This window comes from Trachinotus anak, unplaced genomic scaffold (assembly GCF_046630095.1).
Source record: "Trachinotus anak isolate AG129_WGS33_773 ecotype Australia unplaced genomic scaffold, CSIRO_AGI_Tana_v1 ptg000002l, whole genome shotgun sequence".
Lineage (NCBI taxonomy): Eukaryota > Metazoa > Chordata > Actinopteri > Carangiformes > Carangidae > Trachinotus > Trachinotus anak.
The window spans coordinates 21075877-21099081 of NW_027273853.1; the positions used below are offsets into that span (position 1 = coordinate 21075877).

The 23205-nt window shown below is 41.3% G+C and overlaps 1 protein-coding gene and 1 pseudogene across 1 annotated transcript; both read right to left on the minus strand.

The window, feature by feature from the left end:
• Positions 1–475: 475 nt before the first annotated feature.
• LOC139637042 (matrix metalloproteinase-15-like) lies at positions 476–15377 on the minus strand. Its single transcript, XM_071505513.1, has 10 exons — positions 14564–15377; positions 12799–12947; positions 11667–11789; positions 11260–11582; positions 10512–10673; positions 7235–7659; positions 6813–6951; positions 5153–5303; positions 4930–5045; positions 476–3336 (listed from the first exon to the last, which is right to left on the minus strand). The coding sequence occupies exons 1-10, from the start codon at positions 14684–14686 to the stop codon at positions 2855–2857; spliced, it is 2193 nt and encodes a 730-aa protein (XP_071361614.1). The 5' UTR covers positions 14687–15377; the 3' UTR covers positions 476–2854.
• A 758-nt stretch (positions 15378–16135) lies between these two features.
• LOC139637047 (pancreatic secretory granule membrane major glycoprotein GP2-like) lies at positions 16136–19385 on the minus strand (annotated as a pseudogene).
• Between the last annotated feature and the right edge of the window lie 3820 nt (positions 19386–23205).

The window sequence follows — 23205 nt, forward strand, 5'->3', positions numbered from 1 at the left end:
CCAAGTTGTATGAAATATTTTAAGGAGCATTTGAGGAGTGTTAAAGGCTCTGTAAACGATCACTGCCACTAGATGTCGCACTAGACCCATGGATGTATATTATTTAAAATCTCATTTACAAAACCTAAAATATGTTGAGTAGCACAAAATGGAAACACTTATAATTATTAATACCGAACTACTAACATACAGTGCTTCAGTAAAGGTTTCTTAACGGCATTGTATCTGTGTATAATCACACATACACAGACATGTATTAAAATTAGGTTTTACTGTTACTTTGTGCTTTATCTTAATTTAACAATAATTGTTTTTTTGTGCTAAAAAAAAAAAAAGTCAGCAATACAGATTACTTTTCAACATATCAGAGACAATGATTCCCTCTTGTGGCCAAAAGTAGATTAGACTCCTTGAACTTGACATTTGCACAGCAGGTTAAAGGAGTATATTTAACATGAAACCATGAACTGCAGCATTCTGTGCTTTTACCTGTGAGTTTTATTGTGAAATCTTTAATGTATTCCATACAGGAGTGCACAGGCTGAACAGAACATGCCCTGCATGCATCAACATTGTTGTAATAGTCTACTGCTGTTCTTACAGAAAACCTTAACAAAATGTACAAAACTACAAATGATAAGTAGAGTAAAAAAGGGAAGAAACACATTTTCAAAAACTGTCCCTCATGCTATTTATAGTTAAAAAAAAAATCACCCCAAATATTCACAGAAAAAAGGCACAATGAAACATGAAACACAGGCCAAAACAAAATACAAGCACGTCTAGGCAGAAATATGACCCAGAGAGGTTAATGATTGTAGCATGTACATAGTGGCTTTACACAGAGACAAGAAAGGTAGAGAGAGACAGATAGTGACAGGATTACATCACATCCTGCAGATGTTTCTGTGCATGAATTATCTTTTCAATGCTTGAGCTGATTTTCCACAAGAGTGGAGAAGAAAATGAGTACGTTTGGGAGCACAGACGAGGGGTGGGTTACAGCAATTAAACAGAAAGGACAGACTAAGAATGGAAAAAAGAAAAGTAAGAGAGGAAACAGAAAAGGTTAGGGGAGGGAAGGAGGAGGGGGGTCGCAGAGGAAGTCATCTCCAACTCATGACAACAAGCAGAGCAGAAACAAGCAGAGTTGAAAAGGAGGAGCGGACTTAGTGGTGCAATCTAGGTCAGGAGGCGCAACGCCAGCGCTGCCCCTCCCCACATCCATCCAACCTCCCTCCCTCCCTCAGAAAGGAAATGCTGGCAGAACTCTCCCTCTCAACTCCTTAATCTCTGCCTCCCCCCATTTTTTTTTCCTTTTTCTCCTCACCTCATTCTCTCTCATTTGTCATGTTCCTATAAATCCCCACCACCATTTTTTTATACCTCCTTCTTTTTGCATTTTTCTCAACTCCCCTCTCCCCTCCCTCTCATGCCTGACACTACTAAATCAGCAACATGTGGGTTTAATGGAAACCAGACCCTGACCCATTCTTCTCCAGCCTGCAGGCTTCTCCCTTGTACACTTAATTAGCTTCGACTCTATTTAGCTTTAGCATGGAAAAGGAAGAGGAGATACAGAGAGATAGATACTGCTGCTATGTTTTTACTCTTCACAGGTTGAGTTGAGATGGACAGAATTTGTACAAACCAGAACACTTTTCAATTCTATTTGTTAAAAATGATTAAATCGCCCCCTCTTGGTTTTTCACTCCTGCCCTGGCACCGGTCATATATCAATATGTCTCCGCTGGGATCGTGTTTTTAGTGGTGCAGTCTGAACAGTTATCGTGGCTGTGGTGGGAGGAGGGGAGGCTGGAGCCCCTGTGTCTGTGTGCAAAAACTCTATGTGCCTTTGTCTGGGGAAAGTGGTCTCTATGTGTTTGAGTCTGCATATGTCGACATGCATGCCAAAATCAGAGCACTTAGAGATTTTTGGAGATCATGTGATGTTGGTGCATGTGTGCATGTGTGTGTGAGAGCAAAGAGAGGGCAGACATAATGGCCTCAGTGGGAGACGGGCGGTCATGGACGCACACAGCTGTCTGACATTCCTGTGCTGGTCGGAGGACGAGCTTCTCCTGCGAGGGTCTGTGTGTTTACAGAAAGTTCTGCTTTGCACGAACACACACACACACACACACACACGTCTGCGGTGAAGCAACCTCAGCAAAACAAAAACAACAAAAAAACAGAATCTAAAGTGCAAACTATCTGTTCCAAACAGAGAGGAAAAAGTCAAGATTGGCACCTTGGCACCTTAGTCAAACGTATCAGAGACTTGTTCATATTAATGCATCTATTTGTATTTGCTTCAATAGCTGTAAGCACTCATGTTTGTGTGTATGTACAGTGTGTGCACTCAGGGTTAATGTATGTGCATTATCGACTTTGTCTGCATTTATACTACAAATACACCATCTGTCCCTCCTTGGTACAATTACAGTTGAAAGAAACTGAGATTCCTTGAGTGTCTTGTGTCTACACTTTCGGTGACACATTATTTTTTTATAAAGTTGTGATGGAAATGGGCATGATTTTAAAGAAACAGAGGTACTTTTTCAGACATTTGAAAGGCACAAAGAGAGGCAGAGGAGAAAAACTTCAAGGCCAATAGAGGGAAATGTACACTGTAGCTCCACAGGCACCAACTTTACCACTGGAAGGTTATTTCACATGAGCAATAAAAGTTCTCATAAAGAATGGGGCTCAAAAAGGTGACTCATCCTCGGCTTTCTTAGACTTTAGTACTGAGTCAAAGCTTCTTTCCACAGCACCATGAGTAAACATTTGATGCCAGCGACTGCACCAGAAAAATAATCAATACCCGTTCTATGCTGTCTAATTCTGTGCATCACACCCAGTCCTGCAGCGAACGCTTGCAGTGCACCAAGGCCCTCGGCGTCTCCTTGTTCTGCAGAGTCCTGAGGATGGCGTAGATGAGGATGAGGATGCAAAGGACGAGTACCAGAGGAACAGTCACCATGATGAGGGTCATGACCTTTGATTCATTATCAGCCATCGTCACGACCACATTCACCTCTTTGTCCTCCTCTTCCTCTGCGCTGTCAGGCTCGGAGCTTTGGTCTTCGTCTGGTTTTGTTGGGTCTTTGTCCCGGCCTCTGTCTGGCTCTTTGTGCTCGTCTTTGCCTCGGTCTGAAGGCTTCACTGGTTTGTCTTTTGGTTCCTGCTCAGTGTCAGTGTCGGGCTTAGGGTCAGGGACTCCCAGGCAGCCCATGAAGTCCTTCAGGATGGAGCGGGGGTAGCCTTTCTCTGCTTCTGTCTGGCGGTTGTCAAACCTCCAGTAATTAGTGCCTTTGTAGAAATATGTGTACGCTGCATGAGTGGGAGACAAAAGAGATTTCAGTCAGACAACTCATGTAGAATTAATTATTAAATCAATATAGAATATGTACACAACTGATGTTTGGCATCTAGGCTCTGACCTCGTCACTCCCCACTAGGAAACATGGAGCTCAGGGAGTGGGGAATGAAGATGATAACTTCCCCTCTAGGGTAAGGTTGAGAGTCTATAGGTGGATGTTGGAGTGGAGGTGGGGCTATTGAAATGCTACATGAACGGCCACAATGGCAGCAGCAACGGGAAAAGCATCAGGATAGCTAATAAAGGTTAACTTCCTTACTGACTTGTTTTTTTTGATCTGTTTAATTTGTGCAAATACTGAAATGTAAAAACAAAAAAATTGCCCTTTTATGGAGGGTTATGTGTCAGGATTTAAAAAATGAGTTATACTGTAATGTAATGTATCCATTTCCAGTCTTTGTGCAAAGCAAAGATAACCAGCTGCTGACAGTAGCTAGATATCAACTGTCTCATCTTATTTGGCTAGAGAGCAAATAAGTTGACTTTCTAGAATATCTAACTTTTGTTTTACATCTGTCAGTCTGATGGTCTTGGCTTTCGAACGATTATCAAATGATTACCTGACTGAAAGAATCATAAAATGGGTATAAAGACAGAGTGGTATCAGTCTTCTCGTCTTCCTTTAAACAAAGTGCACCTCCCAAAATGTCAAACTATCATAACTAACATTATAGAAAAGGCTGGAGAAGCATTTTTAGACAAAAGGCAAAACAGAGCAAAGACCGAATAATTTCTGGTTCATTTTACAATATGATTATTTTATTATTCCTTCAGTCATATGATCAACTATTTTTATAGATTAAAGAATCCCTATAAATATTAACTAATACAATTTGCAATCCCATAAAGACCATGAAATTAACAGACTTGCACTGATTCTGCAAATTGTCATTTCATTTGTAATGATCGCCTCATTTACTTTGACATTTGTGTTGACAAGGTAAAACTAAGTTCATTTTTTTGTGTCAACAAAAAGCAGACTCAGGAATGTTTCTTTAGGAGCCACTTCAGTCTTTGCACTATTCCCACACTTCAGACCAAATGCACTTTTGCAGGGCCAGAGCTGACTCTAATCTTTAACAACAGAATTTACATAAAATACCAAACTTCAAGAAAGCAGTAAATACATAAGCTGGGTTGCTTTAATACAATCAAATTTGGCAATGAGATGCAAAACGAACTACACACAATCTTTTTGGGGCAAATTTTTTGGATGTGTGGCTGTGTAGTGGAAACCAGGCTTGCAGAAACATTCAAACAGTGTGGGTGGAGATAAGATCTGCCTGTTGCCGAGTGCATTTAGAGCAGCTCTGCCACAAATCTAATTTCCAAGGGAAGGACAGGCCAACCCTCAAACCAGAGCTCTCATTCCTCCCTTCTCTCTCTCATCTCCTCACTCTTCTCTGCTTGCTTCAGCCTTACAAATCTCAACTGTAATTTTTCCTTCTCTGTCTTTTACAGACCTACACTGTATTTACAGCTTCTCTGATGTTCCCTTGCTCCAAATAAAAACTGTATTTGCCCTATTTAAAGTAATTATTTACCTCCGTCATCACTGAGGAAGGCTCCTTTGGGTGAGGGAGGGATCCTGCCCCATCTGCTGATTGGCTTGGGGAAGTCTCGGTCTGTAGTCCGGGTTTCCTCATTGTATCGCCAGTACCTGCACACAGATGTACAAAGATTTATACAGTATACAGTTCAATAGCTGACTTTATGATGACTCATTTTGTCGACCTTGTTGCATGTTTGTGTGTGTTTGTGATGTACCTGTCTCCTGTGAAGAAGTACGTGTATCCATTGGGCTCCCACCAGATTGCTGTGTCAATTTTGTGTGCAGGCACCCCTTGTCCATATTCATGTATGGGCTGTGGGTATCCTGGCAGCACATCAGCTTCCCTGAACACCCAGTATCTATCATCTGCAGGGACAAAAGGGAAAATGTTTCTCTAAAGAGACAACAGCATTTACACTACAAGCTTCCTGCACAGGTAATGTTTGTTACCTGGCTAAGAGAATGGGAACATGTGAGAAAGTTCCTGAGGGAGAGAAGACAGAGAAGGAAAAGCAGGGCCAAAAAGCATGGGCATAGGGAGAGAAAGTGATGGTGAGAGCATATGGCACAAGTCACAGGGTTTACTAACTTCAGAAGAAAAGTGGAAAGGACATGCAAGGTAGAAATGGTAGGCATAACACTGATTTTCCAAGATTTCTGTATGTGGAAGCCAGTTTCTCCCCTAACCATAACCTTTGGACACACTTTCAGCCACTTTCCACCTCTATTGCCAGGGTGCTACAGCACCACAGCACAACATTAATAGCTAAGCTTGTATACAGAGACTTTACTTGTCTGTGCACATAACCATTTTGACCTGATGCTTTGTCTATTACAGCAGTGAAATCATTTTGACTTATTATTCTGGCCTTCATTTCTGCAGGTTTTGTTGCAAATACTATCCAAGAATCTTTGGAGTGGATGCAAAAATGTGCTCCTCAAAATCAGTTTGTGCAGATCTTCCTAAACCTCTCAAGAATGTGATGAAAAAGCACGACAAACGACAGCAACAGAAATCATTAACACGACTCTAAGGATGCTAATGAGAGAAAATCTGTGATCAAAAGAACAGAAAACCCTGAAAATGCATGACAAATCACCATATGGCCTTGCTGTTAAAGTGAAAGCTATGCAGCTGTTCACATCTGGAGCAAAGCAGTGCAGAGAAGGCTGATGCAATCCTCCACCTCTCTCGTGAGGCCTTTTGGGGCTCAGCTGGGCTGGAGTCGTACCGGGCCAGCAACAGCTGCCACGCCGCACAGACCTCATTCAAGACACCCAGTGAACTCAGTGACACACACTAATACACTCAGTGAGGTAGTCATACACACATGCAAAGACACACAAACTCAATACTCTGTCTTTGCCTGCAGCCATATTGTCAGACTGTTTAGACAGTGAATTGTTTGGATGGCGGAGTTATTTTCTTTTTCACGTAACTTCTAGTGTTTTAAATATTTCTGAGTGTGTGTCTGTGTGTGTGAGAGGGAGTGCGTGTGCCAGCTATGGGGAGTTATAGCTGTGTTGAATTATTACCATCTCCTTGTAAATCACACTGAGTGGGGGGAAGACTGCTGAGTCTGCACTGTTGCCTTTCAGCCTCACCAATTCAAATCAAAGCGCAGATTTGTGTTGTGCTCTCCATTTTGTGTTTATGGGGCACACTCTCTTAACCAGCTCCACACTGGCCCCGGCTTAGCTCGGGAAAGAGCAGCTGAGAACAGTTGTGGAAATGGCCTTTTGTTGTGCCTTTAAGCAAAGTGCTAAACTATAAAAAGGCTCACTATGCTCTTCTAAGAAGGTTTTGACGTAAACATATCACGCAGTCTGCTCAGCATGTGGGCGCTGTGTTGTCAATAAACAGCTTTGACATACCTTTAAAGAAAACAAATTTGCCATCATGGCGTTCGTAGGCAGCGTCGATGTCACTGGGCAGGCCGATCCAGAAGACAGATATGGGCATGGGGTAGTTATCCAAGACGCGGTTTCGCCGCACCCTCCAGAACCAACGACCCTGCACAATAAAACAAACAATATAATGATGTTCTTTCATCTAAATATCTTTCATTAAAAATATCTATTGTCACTTCCCCCTGCACAACTTGCTGCTGCTGTGGCTCTAAACCAGGTCCTGTTAGTTCAGTCCTCTCCTGTGTAGGTCAGGGGCTATATAAATACCAGGGAGGTGTGACATGCCCCTTGACCCACAACATGTGGAAAATTAGAGCTTATAGCACAAAACCTTGGTTTAAACACTACACCTGCACAGCTGTGATCAATAAGTCTTTTCTTCTCACCTTGAAAACAAACATCTCCCCCCTCAGCATGGTCACCGTGTCAAAGTCCCCGTCACAGATGTCGGGGGCCTGGTTGTCCGGCAGCTTGGGGGGACGTGGAGGAGCAGGGGGCCGAGGAGGATGAGGCCAAGGAGGGGGGACATCTTTTCTCACCAGCGGGGTGACAGGTTCCGGCTCAGGCTGGGAATTGGTCGGGGTAGAGGTGGGGAGGACGGGAGTTGAGGTACGGCTGGGGGTCACCTCTGGATGGGTTGGAGGATCCGGGTTATCGTCGGTTGGGTCGGGTGATTCAGGCACGGGGTCGGTGGGGGAAGAGGAAGTGGGTTCATCTTCAGGAGGAGAAGGGGAGGTGGGGGAGTCAGCGTTGGGTTGATCGTCAGGGGCGGGAGGTGCAGTGGGTGGGGCATCGCTGATAAGAGGAGGACCTAGAAACGAAAAGGTGGACAGCTTTTGCTCAGAAAAGGAAAGGGAAAGGCTGAATTTCACACTGAATTGATCTGTGAGCCATTAGACATGAATAATTTCTTTTATCCTTGACTCCCCTCCCCTCACAGTATCCTCTATATCTCGCCCTCACACAAAGAAAATGTAATTTTCCATTCTTTGCAGCCGCTATAAGTTCATTTGCTGCTGCTGATTTTGGAAAAATGAGCTGCACTGGTTGCTAAGAGAAGACAACACAAAGATACAGCCAGTTATGTAATATGTATGGACAGCTGATGGGCTTAGAGACGCGTTGAGTTACTCTGAGCCAAAAATATTGCCAGGAATGTATCAAGGCTGATGTTGGCCAGTGACTCAGTATGTGGAGAAATTCAAGATTTAAGCTGCAAAATAGTCAACAGACAGTAAGGGTGTTTTGTTTGTTTCCAAGGCTCTTTTTTTCCCAGTGATGTTCTGCAAGTTCTGTTGCAATATTCAGACAAATGTTTGTGGTCACTTAATTATTATTTTTTGTAATTATTGTCTTTGTTACTTGCTCAAATATATGTTTGATTCTATTTTTCATTTTACTTCCACACATAATGGTCTCTTCCTTTATTTATAGTATACTATATTTTAGAGCCTTGGAAAGCTCACTGTGTGAGGAAAGATCCATTAGCTGGCTATTTCCATCACAGGCAAAAAGGACCGCTACCAGCAGCCCAGAGTGGAAGTGTGTCTGTGACTCCACACATTGAAGGGGGCAGCCACGTCAGAATTAAAGCTGCTGTACAGAGACAGGCAGTTCTGTTGATGCTACAAAGAAAAATACAGCCCTAATTACACAGTGTAATCACAAATGTATTCACCCTTAAAGCTTTGACCATTTGGGAGCAATCCAACAAGATGTTAACACAACACTGATTATCTCCTTATGGAGCTGATACGGCAAACATGTTAGCAAAGGGTTGCTTATTTACATGTTTATCAGATACAGAGCAACATTATTGTTTATTTGGAGCTGGTGTTTCTGGACACCTGGTGAATGTAATATCTGAAATTCATTCTCCTTTTCACTCCGTTTTGTCTCCAGAGGAACATGTTAGACACTTCGTGCCACAGATGAACCCAGACTTAAAACAATATTTATGTATTAAACATCAAGTATTTTTACACTTAAAAAAATATTTGTTACTTAACAAGTTAGTTTGAAATATAACTTGTTATCTTTAACTGCAAGTAACAAAGCTCCAGGAGTGGACAGGCAACAGATGAGTAGCTGATGAGGAAAAACGTCTACAAAGGAAACCAAATGTTTATTTATGCCAACAAAGTTTATGCTCTGTTGGTGTCTATTTAGAGTCTTTAGATCCTTTTTCTTATCCAGTCAAAGCTTTCTTCCCACACAGTCATTTAGATCTACTTAATTAAATAAAATTACTGTATAATTTCAGTCAAAACATTTACCTTACAGAATTTACAGCAGAAAAATTGCAAGATTTTTCACATCTGCTTTGCCAAAACTCTAGTTTAATCTGGTGTGGACCTCAAGTGTAGGCGTATCAATAGGCCAGAACTGTGGGTGTGGAAAGATTTTGGGTTTGCTGAGGAAACTAAAACCATCGACAACATTCCCAAACTGAATCAGATTTTTGATCTGTTATGTGACACCACAGATGTCACCAGAGAATATGGGTAAAAAGGGAGACATTACCTCCTTGTTTTTACCAAAAGCTAAAGAAATTATAAATCAGTCATTCAGTATAAACAATGTCTGTGATGAATTCACATCTGCAGGCCTGTAATTACAGCTCTAATAAGAGGCCCACTGTAGAAACACAGCCACACATACTTATGACACACTTTGATACACATATGAGCCCTTTCTTTAACCAATACACACACACACACACACACACACACACACACACACACACAATGATGTAATCTTTCAATTAACAATGCCATTCATTCACACAGAGAAAGAATGATAACATCATAATGGCATGCATGACATGCTGTTCTGAGGGATGTCCACTAGTGTTGTGTGTGGTTGAGAGACAGTTTCTTTACAAGGCTTCTTGTCTTCCTCTGACAAGGGTCCAGATTATGTGAGTGTGATATAACGAAAGAAAAATAAATACTAGGACATGACCGACTGTGGTGTTTTAATTGTAGCCATGGCCTTGACCTAATACACTGTCAAGAAGAACAGATTGTTTACACTCGATAGCTGCAAACGGGTGGGTTGGCTGTATTTCAGTGTCACAGAAGCATAGCCAAAGCTCAGCTTAGCCATACTGTTTCGTTAGCATAGTCCAAAGTTAATAAGTATCAAGGTCATTATTCATGAAGCTGTTCAGGTGGCCTGCTAAATTCTTTCACAGACAAGAATATTTTTGCTAGCATAGATAATAATTACAGTGAGTATCCCACGCCATGTGTTTGGAGAACGGTGTCATTAGGAGTGACAAAAAATAAAGTTAAGTAAGTTAAACCCATATTATGCAGAAGCTCAGAGTAGTTGTTACTGAAAACCTTTTTTTAAATTACACACAAAGCAGCCAAGACGGTTGCTCCCCTCTACGAACATCTGTATGCAAGATCTGTGTGCAAGTGTAACTTACTATGAGGGTACTGAGCATCATTTGATTGTCTGATGAACACATGCATTCAAGTCCCACTATTTTGTTTGCAGGCCTATCTGACCCCTTTTTGCAGTCTGCAGACAATGAGAAAAGGACCTTTGCAACACCTGATGTGAAATACTATCATTAAAGTACTACAGCACCGTGACGCTACTAAGTCCACATACTTATTAATAGGTATATCAGAAAAAGTGTGTGCTTCTCACCATATATGTACTGTATTCCTTTGATGTCATCCTCATGCAGTGTGAAGTTGTGTGTGTGAACCCACTGGTAAAAAGGAGCCATTACGGCTCTGGGGTTATCTGAGTGCTCCAGCCCCAGAGCATGACCAAGCTCATGGACCGCAACCAGGAAGAGGTCTATACCTGCAAGACAGACGGTGACACGGACGTAGATAGTGATACAAATATAGTATGTGACTATAATTTGTAAAAAAAAAAATTTCACTCACATCATATGTTTGTCTGAAATACATGCTTTAGTGTTAATTGATGATTGATATTTACTAGATTAAATGGCACAGACATAAAGCTGCATTCAAATAATTAGCTTGTAAAACCAAACTAAGTGAACCCTGTTTTTCTCTATGTGATCCCCGTACACTGTACAACTTGGAACATTTCTGAAACACACAATATGAGTGTTTTACACCATTTTATGAACACTGACAACACAACAGAGACAATTGTTAATTGTTAATAATAATACTTTACTTAGCCCAGGCTAAAGAAAACCTTTGAAATAAGGTAATAAATTACACTAACAAGCTAATCAGCAGTTTAGTTTGGCATCAAAGCAAGCTAGTTTAGAAATCAATTGGCCATCTGGTGATGTCACACAAGTAATAAGTCCCCGACATTGTCGACATTGACACTTTACGCTGACATTGTTCCTGCACCAGAAACAGGTTCAGGTTCAGTTTCAGGAGAAAAACAAAATCAACCCACTAACCTTCTGGGTTTTGGTTGTCAAGCGTCCAGGGCTCATCAGCATCAAAGTGTGTATCCCCACCGATTCCTGGTCCGGGATAGTAGGCGTGTGCGAGCGACCCCCCCTCACCATCAAACAAGGACATATCACCGTGGAAACCAGAGGCAAACAACAGCAGGATGTCAGCGAGCTCTGTCTGGTTGCTGTTGATGTTGATGTTGTTTTCAGCAGGCAGCTCCTCAAAGGTGAGCGGGGTGACCTTTCTCCACACATCAAAGGCCTTGCGGATGGCATCATATGTCCGATCTGCTCCCAGCGAGGAGGGGATGAGCTGGTTCATTAAACTGAAGCCAGAGGAGAAAGCATATTAAGGTTTCTATGATAAACTTGCTGCTTTAGCATTGTCTTACTTGGACTTTTCAGTAAACCTGTATGTGATGTGGTCTTTGTCCCACTGCTGCCCAGTGAGTGTGTAGCGTTTCTTCCTCGCACCATCGACCATCTCCTCTGGTTTTCTGTCTGGGAGGCCACAACGAGGTTGACGCATGGCCCTACACAACCAAACACACACACACACACACAGACAGACACAAACACAAAATGAAGTGTTAGCTTAAAAAAGTAGCTCCAGAATGTTCTCACTTAGTATAAAGGCCATTTTTCATGGCTCAGCTCAGCTTTTATACTATTTGCTGTAGTGTTTGGTTAATTTAATAAAATGTTCAATTCTAATCATTTTTTCTGATATCCTTACAAAACTGAAAGTTTTTTTTTTTTCGGTACTCAACATTTAGTCCTTTTTGAAAACGATAACTGAAAAAACCAACTCCATTTGTCAAGCTAAACAAAGACATTTTGAGAAATATGCATATTTGCTTTCTTGCTGAGACTTGCTGAGACAAGAAAACTGATGCCACTCACATATCTGAAAAGAAATATGAAGCTACAACCAGCAGTCTGTATCTTCTCTCCAAATTTTCTGCAAAAAAAATCCGCAAAAAAACAACAAAGCCTATTTCCCAAAATGTCGAACTCTATAATGTCTCTCTCACCAGTGTACAGGATGAAAACAATGGCCGTCTACAGTGCATCAAGGCCACTGTGGAATAAAAGGATATGACACAATAGCCTGGCCGGCCACATTAGTGAAGAGGTGATATAAGCAAAAAGAAACTCAACTGCAATGTGAACCTTATCATCATAAAAAGTTAAGCTGGCACTGTTTCAGTCATCAGTGGTAATGTGAACACATTAATCTGACAATATTATTGTGTGTTGGAGGAACAGCCAGTGCCCTATAACACAATTGCTTGAGGATGCGTGGTTTTTGAGGTTTTTGTTTGTCGTCCTGCAATCTCAATCTCTATACCATGAAAAATGAGACACTTAATTTTAAAAAATGCAAATAAATGAAAAATACATTCCTACATGCTTTAAGACAGGCCACAAAATCCCTGGTTTCAGTTTGTGGGCACTGTACACAAATGTTTAATGAGCATGTCGTGTGAGACAGACATCAAGCAGAGTACAACCACTGCTACCAAACAATATAGAGCTTACGTGAGAGTGGCAGGGTCCATCTTTCCAGTCACCTCCAGCCCATAGAAGCGCTGCATGTCGCTGATGGCTTTGGACAGAATCTGAGCCGACTGCATGGTGGACATCTGCCTGCTCGCCTTAGACAGATAGCCGAACTCACGAAGCCATGCCTGCGAGAAGAAAGCAGGAAATTATTTTTGCTTAGTCTGTCCTGAGGAAAGCTGCTTAACACATGCCTGTTTTTGTGTATGAATGATGCACGGTGTAGACATGTGTATCACAGCTTCAGCTGTTGGGAGGGAGGCACTGTTTTGCTACAAGCCACTGTCTAATGATTTGAGAGAGCATCTGAGGAGTTAAAAGAAAAGAGAAAGTAGAGATACAAACCAGATGGCTCCTTTTAACATTATAACATTCCTGCTTTTTCATTCCTGCACTGACAGCCAAAATGAGGAGAGGAGAGGAGAGGAGAGGAGAGGAGAGGAGAGGAGAGGAGAGGAGAGGAGAGGAGAGCAGTATGTCAGTTCAGAGGGACACTAGATAAACACACACTTCTGCGTGTGTGTCTCGCTGACAGTGTAGTGACACATGCTGAATTTCCCCTCTTTGTTTGATGTTTGCTGACAGTGAAATTGAGTGTGTAGAGCCACGTAGCCAGGCAAACAGGACGATGGCTCCTTGGGGGGAAAAACCTCTGTTAAGTTTTAAGATCTACCCACAGGCCCACAAGACCACAGGCCCCCTCACACAGCTGGATCATGGGACTCTACTTTCATGCATGTACAGTACGAAAACAGGCCAGGGGATACATACACACACAACACACACAATCTTCCTGAATGCACACACTCAGAGAAAGAAAATCCTTCGAGACAACTTCTGCATAGCATGACAAGTCTCAACCAATCTAATGTCAGAGCAGGCATATTCACACAACTGCCTAAAGAAAGGAAGGAGTAGAGCAGAACTCCTCATATAGTAAGGCTGTGCAATACAGCTGAAATCAATATATGAATAAAAGTTTTTCTAATAATAGTAACCTCCCTGTTAAGCATTTATAAGCAGCGCAGCCCACAATAACGTAGCTTTCTTTCATCTGTAACTGGTGCATAAACAAGATGCAGTCAGTGATTTAAAAAACTCCACACAATAACAAATGCTTAGGGAGTTAGAAAACCGTTGTTTAAACAGATGTGGAAATCATTCACAGCTGGGTTTAACGCGGTTTGAATCTGTTAAAAAAGGCACAAAGACGTTGAGTTTGAAGATTTCAATCTTAACTTTGAAAACAGCAACTTGACAAAGAATTCTTAACTCAAGGTCAACTTGCTAGATTTCCTCTGGAGCTCTCAGCCGCATCTCATTAACCTTCATCAGTGAATAGACTTTGCTCACTCCATTACAATGGTGTTATGTCATATTGTCAAGCATTCATTATTAGATAGATAGATAGATAGATAGATATGCACTCTTCCCATGTGTGTGCCACATGTGCTGTGTTGATGTTTGGAAAAAGGGCAAAAGGTCACATGACATCCCTGTAGTGCCACAGCTGACCTGCTACTTTGATGTTTTGGCACCACAAACAGGACGATTTGAACTTATCACTTACTTATGAAGAACAATAATTCAACAACAAGAGAAGAGGGATTTCCTCATATAATGGACAATGACTTTATAGAAATATTATGACAATTATAAATCCATAAACTATTTACAATGGAAGATTGTGATCATCTAAATGGGAAATCTGGTCAGTGCCTTGAACCCACAGACATTACTGTACCTCAGCACTGAAGCCTTCTTCCTCTGGGACATCTGCCACTGTGTTACACAGGATTAGGGGGGAAAAAGACAACAATGTGATAATGATCTGTGTCCAGGGTTGTTGGGATGCCATCTTCTTCATGATCTGCTGCCTGGGGTCCCCAGATGGGAGTGTGGGGGTTGAGGAGAGACGAAGACGCGGTGACAAAATGTTGTAGGGTTTATTCTCTTCTCCCCCTCTTACATTTAATCACAAGCTCCTAGACAAGTGAGCTATCTGCTCATTTTTGGACTTGGCACAAAAGAAATCTTTAAAAAAAAAAAAAAAAAAGGGAGGGTATCACACAAATGAAGGTGTATTTAAAAACCCTCCGAAAAACAAAACGACACTAATCCATTCCCGGTTGCAGGCAGTCCGATTTGTCCCGGGACAACAGCCTCATGGTTCATCCAAGTGTTCACAGCAGTTTCTTTCATGCACACAGCTACTGCAGCCAGCGGGCGAATGCAGAAGTCCTTGCCCCTTTCCCCAAGTCCACAATGGCTGATCAGCGGCGGCGAGCACAGCAAGAAATCCTGCGAGCCTCCTTCAGCCTCTGCAAACACGAGAAGCGTCCGAGTGCACGGAAACTTCCCCAGAAGTGAACTTTGTGTATACAGAGAAAAATAAATAAATAAATACAGGAGTGAGCGAAACTGTCACATCCCCTCTGCAAGGTCTCGTACCGGTTGAACTCTAGGTTTTAAACACAGAACGGAAACGCGTTGTTCACATACTTTTGAGCCCACCATCAGTTCTGTAGCAGATAAAAAGATTTCTAATGATTTCCTATGAAGAGGACCCTCCCCCCCCCGCCCCCCCTCTTAATAAAGCAGACCCACATCAGAAGGCCAGGGGAGGCAACAGCCAGTGTGCCATCTGCTGTTCCTGTGGGAAACTACAGCAAAATATCAGCAGCTGGTTCAGGTATATATCCAAATAACTGCTGGCAATATTTTGTGTTTTAACTGAAATATTATATTTAAAGACTGTGGTTATTTAATAGTTAGAACATTTGTTTTTATGCATCAATCAAAGCTTTAATTCAACTAAAAAAACTTGTGCTATTATCTCTATGGCAAGTAAAAATCCCCCTGTGGACGTCTGTTATTCTACCTGTGGTATTAATGTGAAAACAGTTTCATCAGCTGTCTCCAGGAATGCTGTTGCTTTTATGATTGTTTGATAGTGTTTTATCACTCTTTGCAGATCATCAACTGAATCTACAGTGAGCAATAACCCTTTACACTCTTAAACCTAATCTTTGACTGGTAACATCCAGGTCCTTCGGTACAGCTGTTAATTTATTTGCAAAGCAAGAGAAAATTAAAATCTACATAAAGCTGATTTAAGGAACTTCATTTCAAGTTAAAAAAAAATACTATTAAGTGTTAATAAGTGACCTGAATTTCGGCACATTAAGAGAAGAGGTCACCGTCGCTTCGTGAGCCAGACTTTGGAAGTCACATATTTGCCCAGTTTGCAATTTAGTTTTTAATTAACAATTTAATTTCAATCATATCAAAGAACGCAAATAAAAGAGGGCATGGACGCTTTTTAAGGTTTTATTCAGGCTGCAAAACCACCAGTGTTGTTGTCAGTGCTCCTCCATTTGTGTAAGCCTCCTGCTGCCTGCCTTTGCCACAGTGATGAGGATGACGAGGAAGAAGCCCACAGTCCAGACACTTGCCACAGGCAGCACCACTGTCATCAGTATGCCTGAAACAAATGTATAAATGAGATAACTGTCATACCCACATCAAATGCAGTGGAATAATAGGGCTTCTAATGAGGCCTACAGAGAGAAAACAAAGACAATGCAGCAATAGCTCAATGGGGCAGGAGTATGGCAACAGTGGGAGGATCTTACTGGACAGAGGTCTGTCTGGCATTTCGATTCGGATGGGTCCATATGACAGGAGGCCCTGGACAGGGTCTGCTCTCACTGCTTCTCTCTTACTAATCGAATTACAGTTCTGTAAAGAAAGCAAAAATGAGACACAAGAGACTGTAAAATGAAGCCCAAATAGCCAACCCAATAAATCCTATAAAATCATACACATCCTTTCATTGTTCTTTTGAGACTTTGTTTACTTTGAGACTTTACCAGTGTTAAGGCAAGAACATAAAAAAGAAGCCTAATGTCATATCGGCATCTTAAACCTGCCGAGTATGACAGTAAGACGAGAGCGCTCACAGGTGTGCAGGACTTGTGGTCGTCTGGCTCACACAGCTGTACAGTGCAGTGAAGATACAGGTGGTGTGGCTCTGTTATGAAGCGAAACATGTCGAAGCTGTAGCGAATGGTGGAACTCCCTCCATTACGTCCAGACTGTCCCTCGCTCACATTAAGAAAGGAGACAGTTTGGTCGTTCACGCACCTGAATCAAGAGATGGAAAGGAGGAGAAGGGAGCGGCATTTGTTGGATTCATAGTAACTGAGACGAACTGTCAATATTGAGAGGTGACCGAACCCGTTCAGAAGCAGAGTATGAACTGATCCCTCTGTTGTGTTCGGCTGGGGAGACTGTGTGGCCCAACACTCATTGACCCGGAGCAGGAAAAAATCAGCAGGCTCTGTCACTGTCACCTCCACATACACCTGGACACATTTTTTAAAGCCATCACTGACACAGTACAACTTGCCTGACCAAGTACTGATTAATATTTGGTTGAACTGATCGATAAGAGCCTGAACATTGACCTACCTTGTCTCTGAGCTCAATGGTTGGGGCACTGCTGAAAGCCTTAGTGTAAGTGTGGTCTGTGTACAGCATCATCTGTATCGTGGCATCAAGTTCATCTACACGCATCACCGTCTCACTGTCCGAGTGCAGAGGAGAGTCATTTCAATGCATACCGAGTAATTTCGTACTAATGTGGGCATCCCTTGCTGATGGATATGCTCAGTTGCCATAGAAATGGGTGTTTTCATGGAAACCAAGTATATAATTTAATCTAAAAAAATACCATCAATGTCATTACTCTTGGCAAATGGTTTTTTATATGTTGCCTTCTGCTTGCTTACCTGGAAAATGGGACGACTGGGAAAGGCAGACTGACTCTTCTGATGTATGGATAGACACACGTGTAGTCCAACTTAATGACTGGATTTCTAATGATGTTTCCAATAACTTGAGGGTCTGACAGCAGACTCAGAGTGTATGAGACGTGAGTAAAGTTTTTCTGTCAGAGGGAAAGAAAAAACAAAACATAAAAATCATTGCTATTGGTTGGGACTACTTATGTGATATTTGTTTCTATAGCTCAACAAAAGTGACATTGGTTTAGATGGTCTGCACTCTCAGCTTAAACTCACCACTGAAGGTAGACCTTTACATAAAATTATTTATGTGGATGTAAATGGATAATATTGCACTTGTACCTCCAGCGGCTTGCCTCCACAAGTCACATATTTGTCTTTGGATATCCTGGATATGTAGTATGGCACACCATCAATGACTTCTCTCTGAGCACGACAAGATTTGTTGGGCAAGTGCAGGGACTCCAGCGGCACGTTATGATATTTGAAGAAATCCTCCACTGCTCTGACTGCTATGTAGTCCCTGCCACACATAACTTTAATGTGGGCATCTGTAAAAGTCAGTGGGGATACATATAAAATACCTTTATTTTACTGCAGAAGCTGCACTGCTTAGTCTCCACATCAAAAAACAGAGAAAAATACATGGACTGGAAAATTAGGAATTTCCTACACCACATTAACTTTCATTTGTTAAGTTTAAGCATGGTGTACACATGTAAATAAGAACTCTATTTTACCAATATGATAGATGTGTACTGTCAAACAAATTCTCATCTCTTGCAGGTTTTTGAATTACTTGTAGAACTAGCCATTAAATGGGCACTCCAATGACTTTATACGTTAAATTGATTTAGCATTAAGAGTACAACTCTGACTCTGGAGAGAGCTTTCAAAAGTCTGAACAAAATGATGATGCCATCAGGAGTAATGGCATGCAGCTTGAAAGATGTGGACACTTACCAGGTAGGGAAGATCAAATAAAAAGATGCTATTGGCTCCAATATGGGAAATGTAGGATTCAATGCAATAATGAGGTAGTCTTGACCTCTGTTGAATCAGTCAGTTTTGATATCATTTAAACTGTGTCTGACAAGCCCCCCAACTGCATGTAAGTGCAATACTCAACTGAGTTTAAAAGAAAACTTCTTAAAATAAAAACTTTACCTACTTTTGTCGCACTGGTCAGAATAATATCCCACGGCACATTTGCAGCGTCTTTGGTCTTTCGACAGAACACATCTGTTGGGGTCAGTGCAATGTTCCACACTGCAGATCCCTACAGATAAAGCAAAGAAATGACTTCATGATTGGTGAAGCTACAACACATCTGATATGTGTAGCCAAGAAGACAACCTCACCCTCAACACCATGGCTCGTGAAGCCGAGGAGGAGCGCCAATACCACGATCAGCTGGTGTGAAGGATAAATATTTCCGCTTTAACTGTGTAAGGTTTTAAATCATTATAGGCTACATTATCAGGTTAGCCTACCTCATGAAAAAGAATCAACAACACTTCTGAGCAACACAAACAATGAGCTTGGTTTTCTCGTTAATGGACAATATTTCTCTGTAAACTTTAGTTTTACACCCACCTTCAAGCCGATAAGGATCATTGCTGTAAAAAAAAAAAATTTTTTTTACAGCAATATTATTATTTTTTTAAATACAATACAAGCAGTCAAACTAGTCGTTCTCTCTGTTGTCGTCGCTGCCGGCACCTGCTGCTCTCCAATTATGAACACCTGGTGTGCTCCTAAAAGTCAACCAGTTTCTCCACCAGGAGAATGAATCCGTATTTATTCATCATTGCATACATATGTACCATATATGCTCTGTCAGTCATAGTCATTGGTGAAATAAAACAATTTCAATACATTTCTAAAAACTAAAAAAAAAAAACAATGGAAACGGTAAACCCGGAAATAATCAATTTGAGGACGTCCTTATGGATTCTGGAAGACTTGTGATTTGGTATTTTCGCTGTTCTGCTATTCTATCATATTTTATCGATTAAAAATGACGAAAATAAAAGTAAATAGGTGCAGTCCTGATAGTAATAATATAAAAAAACACACTTTACCCACCTACTTTTATGTACAATTAAAGTGAATGTCCACTAGGTGTCACTATTGTCAGCACAAAGTGGTTCAGTGCTGAGGCAAGTTTACCCCATCACCAGTCACCATAACAGGAAATATTATTCCATATTCTCTGCCTAAAACCTGTGGAAAATCTCAGAGATTAATTCCTTCAGATCCCATATTTAATAAACCTAAACAGAGAAATATCTGGTAGAAAAGGCAAAGAAATCATGTTTTTAGATTCACCAGATCAAAATAGTAGAGGGCTCTGGCATGATGGTTGTATACAGTGTCTATAGGGAACACCATAATTGGGTCACTGTATTTCCCACAGTGCCAACTCATCTCACCCGGAGGCTGGAGTCCATATTTTCAGACATCATCAGGCGGGCTTCCCTCCTCTTTGGGTACAGACCATCTGGTCTTGTTGGGACATATCAGAGCCAGAACAAGTTGTTGATGAGAGAAGCACCATGATTGATGAGGCAGGCTTGCAGCAGTCCATATATAGTGACAGATCACACAGTCTGAGATAATAACAATGTCTCCACTTTCAAGTTGATCTCCTCTGATAGATGGTGAGAAATAAAAATGATGGGAAATTTTTGCCTTAGGGGTCGGGAAGCAGTTACAACTGGCTGACCATACCTAATTGGAACAAATGTACTGCTTACAGGCAAAGTTTATTTTTTTTTAACATTAATTAATGTTCTAATACATTGACTGAACTCCTACACAAAAAAAGACTTAAAGAGGTCTAGGTCAAACTCCTTAAGCTGACTAGCCTGGATGTTTAGCATCATTCGAATGGCTTCTCAAAGTGTAATCCACTAATCATCCAACTAGTCCTTCACATTGTTTAAGGTTTTCATGCCACCAGATCTGCTACAGCCTTGCATTGGTCCTATGGGACAGTTGTTCAGATCTACAAACATGATTCACATTAAACCACTGAAAAGTGACAAACTATATTCTATCTAGTTTTGCAAAGTATTCCTGCCATAGCTGTGTAAAATAAAGTCTGTGAAACATCATTGTGACCTTCTTTAGAAACAAATGACCATGATGGCTTTTTTATGCCCAAATTGTTAGTAATCCGTTTAAGGCCAGCCAGAATGATACAAAATTTCAAACCAAAGGCTATTCAATATTTTTTTAAATGATGGCAGTAAAGTTTGGAAGCGTCCCATTATGCATGACAAAAACATGTGGTGAGGAGGGTTTCAGTTCATACACCAAGACTCTAAAACTGTGCAACAACAGAACAAATCTGCAGCAGAAACATTGGTAATACTATTTATTAACAGACCAAAGAGGTAAAAAGGATTTTACAGGTTTGTGCTTTACAGGATGTTGCGATGGGTTTAGAAATTGTGTCAGTGATATACATGATATGTATGTATGTATATATGTATGTATGTATGTATATGTGGTTCTGAATAGGAGTCAAATTTATGAAGTGGGAAAAAAAACAAAAACAAAAATTTATGTTTTGAAGGGATGGAAAAGCCTTAATGTCAGGACAGCAATTTAAACTGACAAAATCTACAGTCATGTTACACAGAAAAACACATTGTAAGAGCAAATATCAGTATCAGTAGCAGTTTACAGGGCACTGAAGTCATTTTCCTGCAGTTTTAAGTGTATGTTGTACTTTAGTTTGGTAAAATAAAAAACACTTTATTTTGCATCATCTCCCTCGGCAGCATCACGTAGTGATTCTTGGTCTCGTCGGCAGTGGTGCAGTGCCACCCTGGTGTTGTGAAATAGCCGGGTTATAGGAGGTGTTTTTCATCGGCCTGATTCACAACACCAGCTGCAGCACACACACCTGAGACGCAGGTCTTCTGCTGTTTGAAGAATTAGAACAGAGACACACACACACACACACACAAAGCAGTTTGTACAAAAGCCACAGCGTGAATGGTCGGGAGTCTCTGCAGCAGACTTGTGTTTGAATGGCTAATCAGAATCAGATTTTAGTTGAGTGAATCTACTCCAGTGTCATTTATAAACCAGGAGATTTTCACATTATCAGGTAATGCTTTAAGTGTTAGAGGGCTTTGCAGGGTCTAGATAGGTCTGGAGTACAACGGCATGGATCCCATAGTAACTGGCTCAGCTCTGTCTGTGGCCGTGGATGAACTTCACATCTCTGTACAGTTATGTGGAGCAGCCAAGACAGAATGAGCCTCCATCTGTGTTCTCTCAGGCCAGACTGAAGGACAGAGAGTGTGGGCCACAAATTTAGCAGAGGGTGGGGGGGATTGTGTCTGAAGATTTACATGTGTATAGTGCCTCTTAAATCTCAGTAGAAGTCAGTTTTTGCTGCTAAATGCTGGACAGGACATTGGTAGGCTGTTGCTGGATACTTTCTTTGGTGTTCATGTTGATTGCAAAAGTGTTGCATGGAAGTTAAAAGGGGAAAAAAACTACTAGTTTAATCCAAAAACATTCAAAGTGTAATGAGGTTTAAATTTCATTTGTGAATCAAATATTGTGAAGGTCCAGCGAACTTTAAATAAGAGCGGCATGAACATTTTTCACAACCTTTTTCTATTGTTCTCAAAGGGAAAGACATGTAGTGTCAAAACTGCAAGACCATCCTAGCCATACATTACATTAAAACAGGCTTTTTTAAACCAAGTAAAATGCTGTGAAACTTAATATGACTAGCCAAGAGGTGTGCTCTGCATTCAGTGTTAAAACATGTCTTCTCCCCTCGTTACCCCAGAACATACCCCTCTGATACAGAGACACTAATATCCCTCTAATCCTGTGGTCGACTTCAGGCAAGCCAACCATCTGCCAGGGGAGCGGACGTGTCACAGATACCGTACTACAGCCTGTGGACAACAACAAGGCTCAGGCCTACAACGCTCAGGAGCATCAACTGTAGACAGTGACTTGCTTATGTTAAACTAGGGGGAAGTGAAATATCTAAAACTGACAATCCTCAATTACATTTCATCATCACCTCGCTCTGTGGATACGTGAGCTCAAGAGAACGATTTTAAGAGTCTGCTGTGTAAATTATTGACCCAAATGTTCCAACAAGACCCCTCTTCTTAGTGTCTGACAAGAAGTATCTGCAGCTTCTTTTACAATGACATGAACAGTGTTTTAATTCTGTTGAATTCACGTGGGATTAATAAATAATCCCACGTGAATTCATGGTGTCTTTTCAGATGTACTCATGTATCACTTTAGCTGCGGTTTGAATATTCTAGTTCAGTTTAGTGCACAAAATAAGGCAGACTCTGGAGGAAAATGTGACTCTGAATAAACCTGTGAGCTGAAAACACACTGGCAGGTGTGATCATGGATATCAATTCTTAACACCTTGTTATGAGGTGTTGTATAAGACGCTCACACTGAGGACATCCGTTACCCTACAGGCTTCAGTCACAGTAAATGTAGAGCAAAACACCCTTTCACAATAAATGACTAACAAGTTCAAATGGAATAAATCCACCAGTGAAAATACCTGGAC

What these genes read in the sequence shown, in the direction of transcription:
- LOC139637042 (XM_071505513.1), bottom strand. Translation starts at nt 14,686, where the DNA reads ATGAAGAAGATGGCATCCCAACAACCCTGGACACAGATCATTATCACA. An exon ending in ATGGACCCTGCCACTCTCAC is followed by an intron (nt 11,790 to 12,798) that starts GTAAGCTCTATA and finishes TTGGTTGTGTAG; the next exon opens with GGCCATGCGTCAACCTCGTT. An exon ending in AGGAATACAGTACATATATG is followed by an intron (nt 7,660 to 10,511) that starts GTGAGAAGCACA and finishes TTTCGTTTCTAG; the next exon opens with GTCCTCCTCTTATCAGCGAT.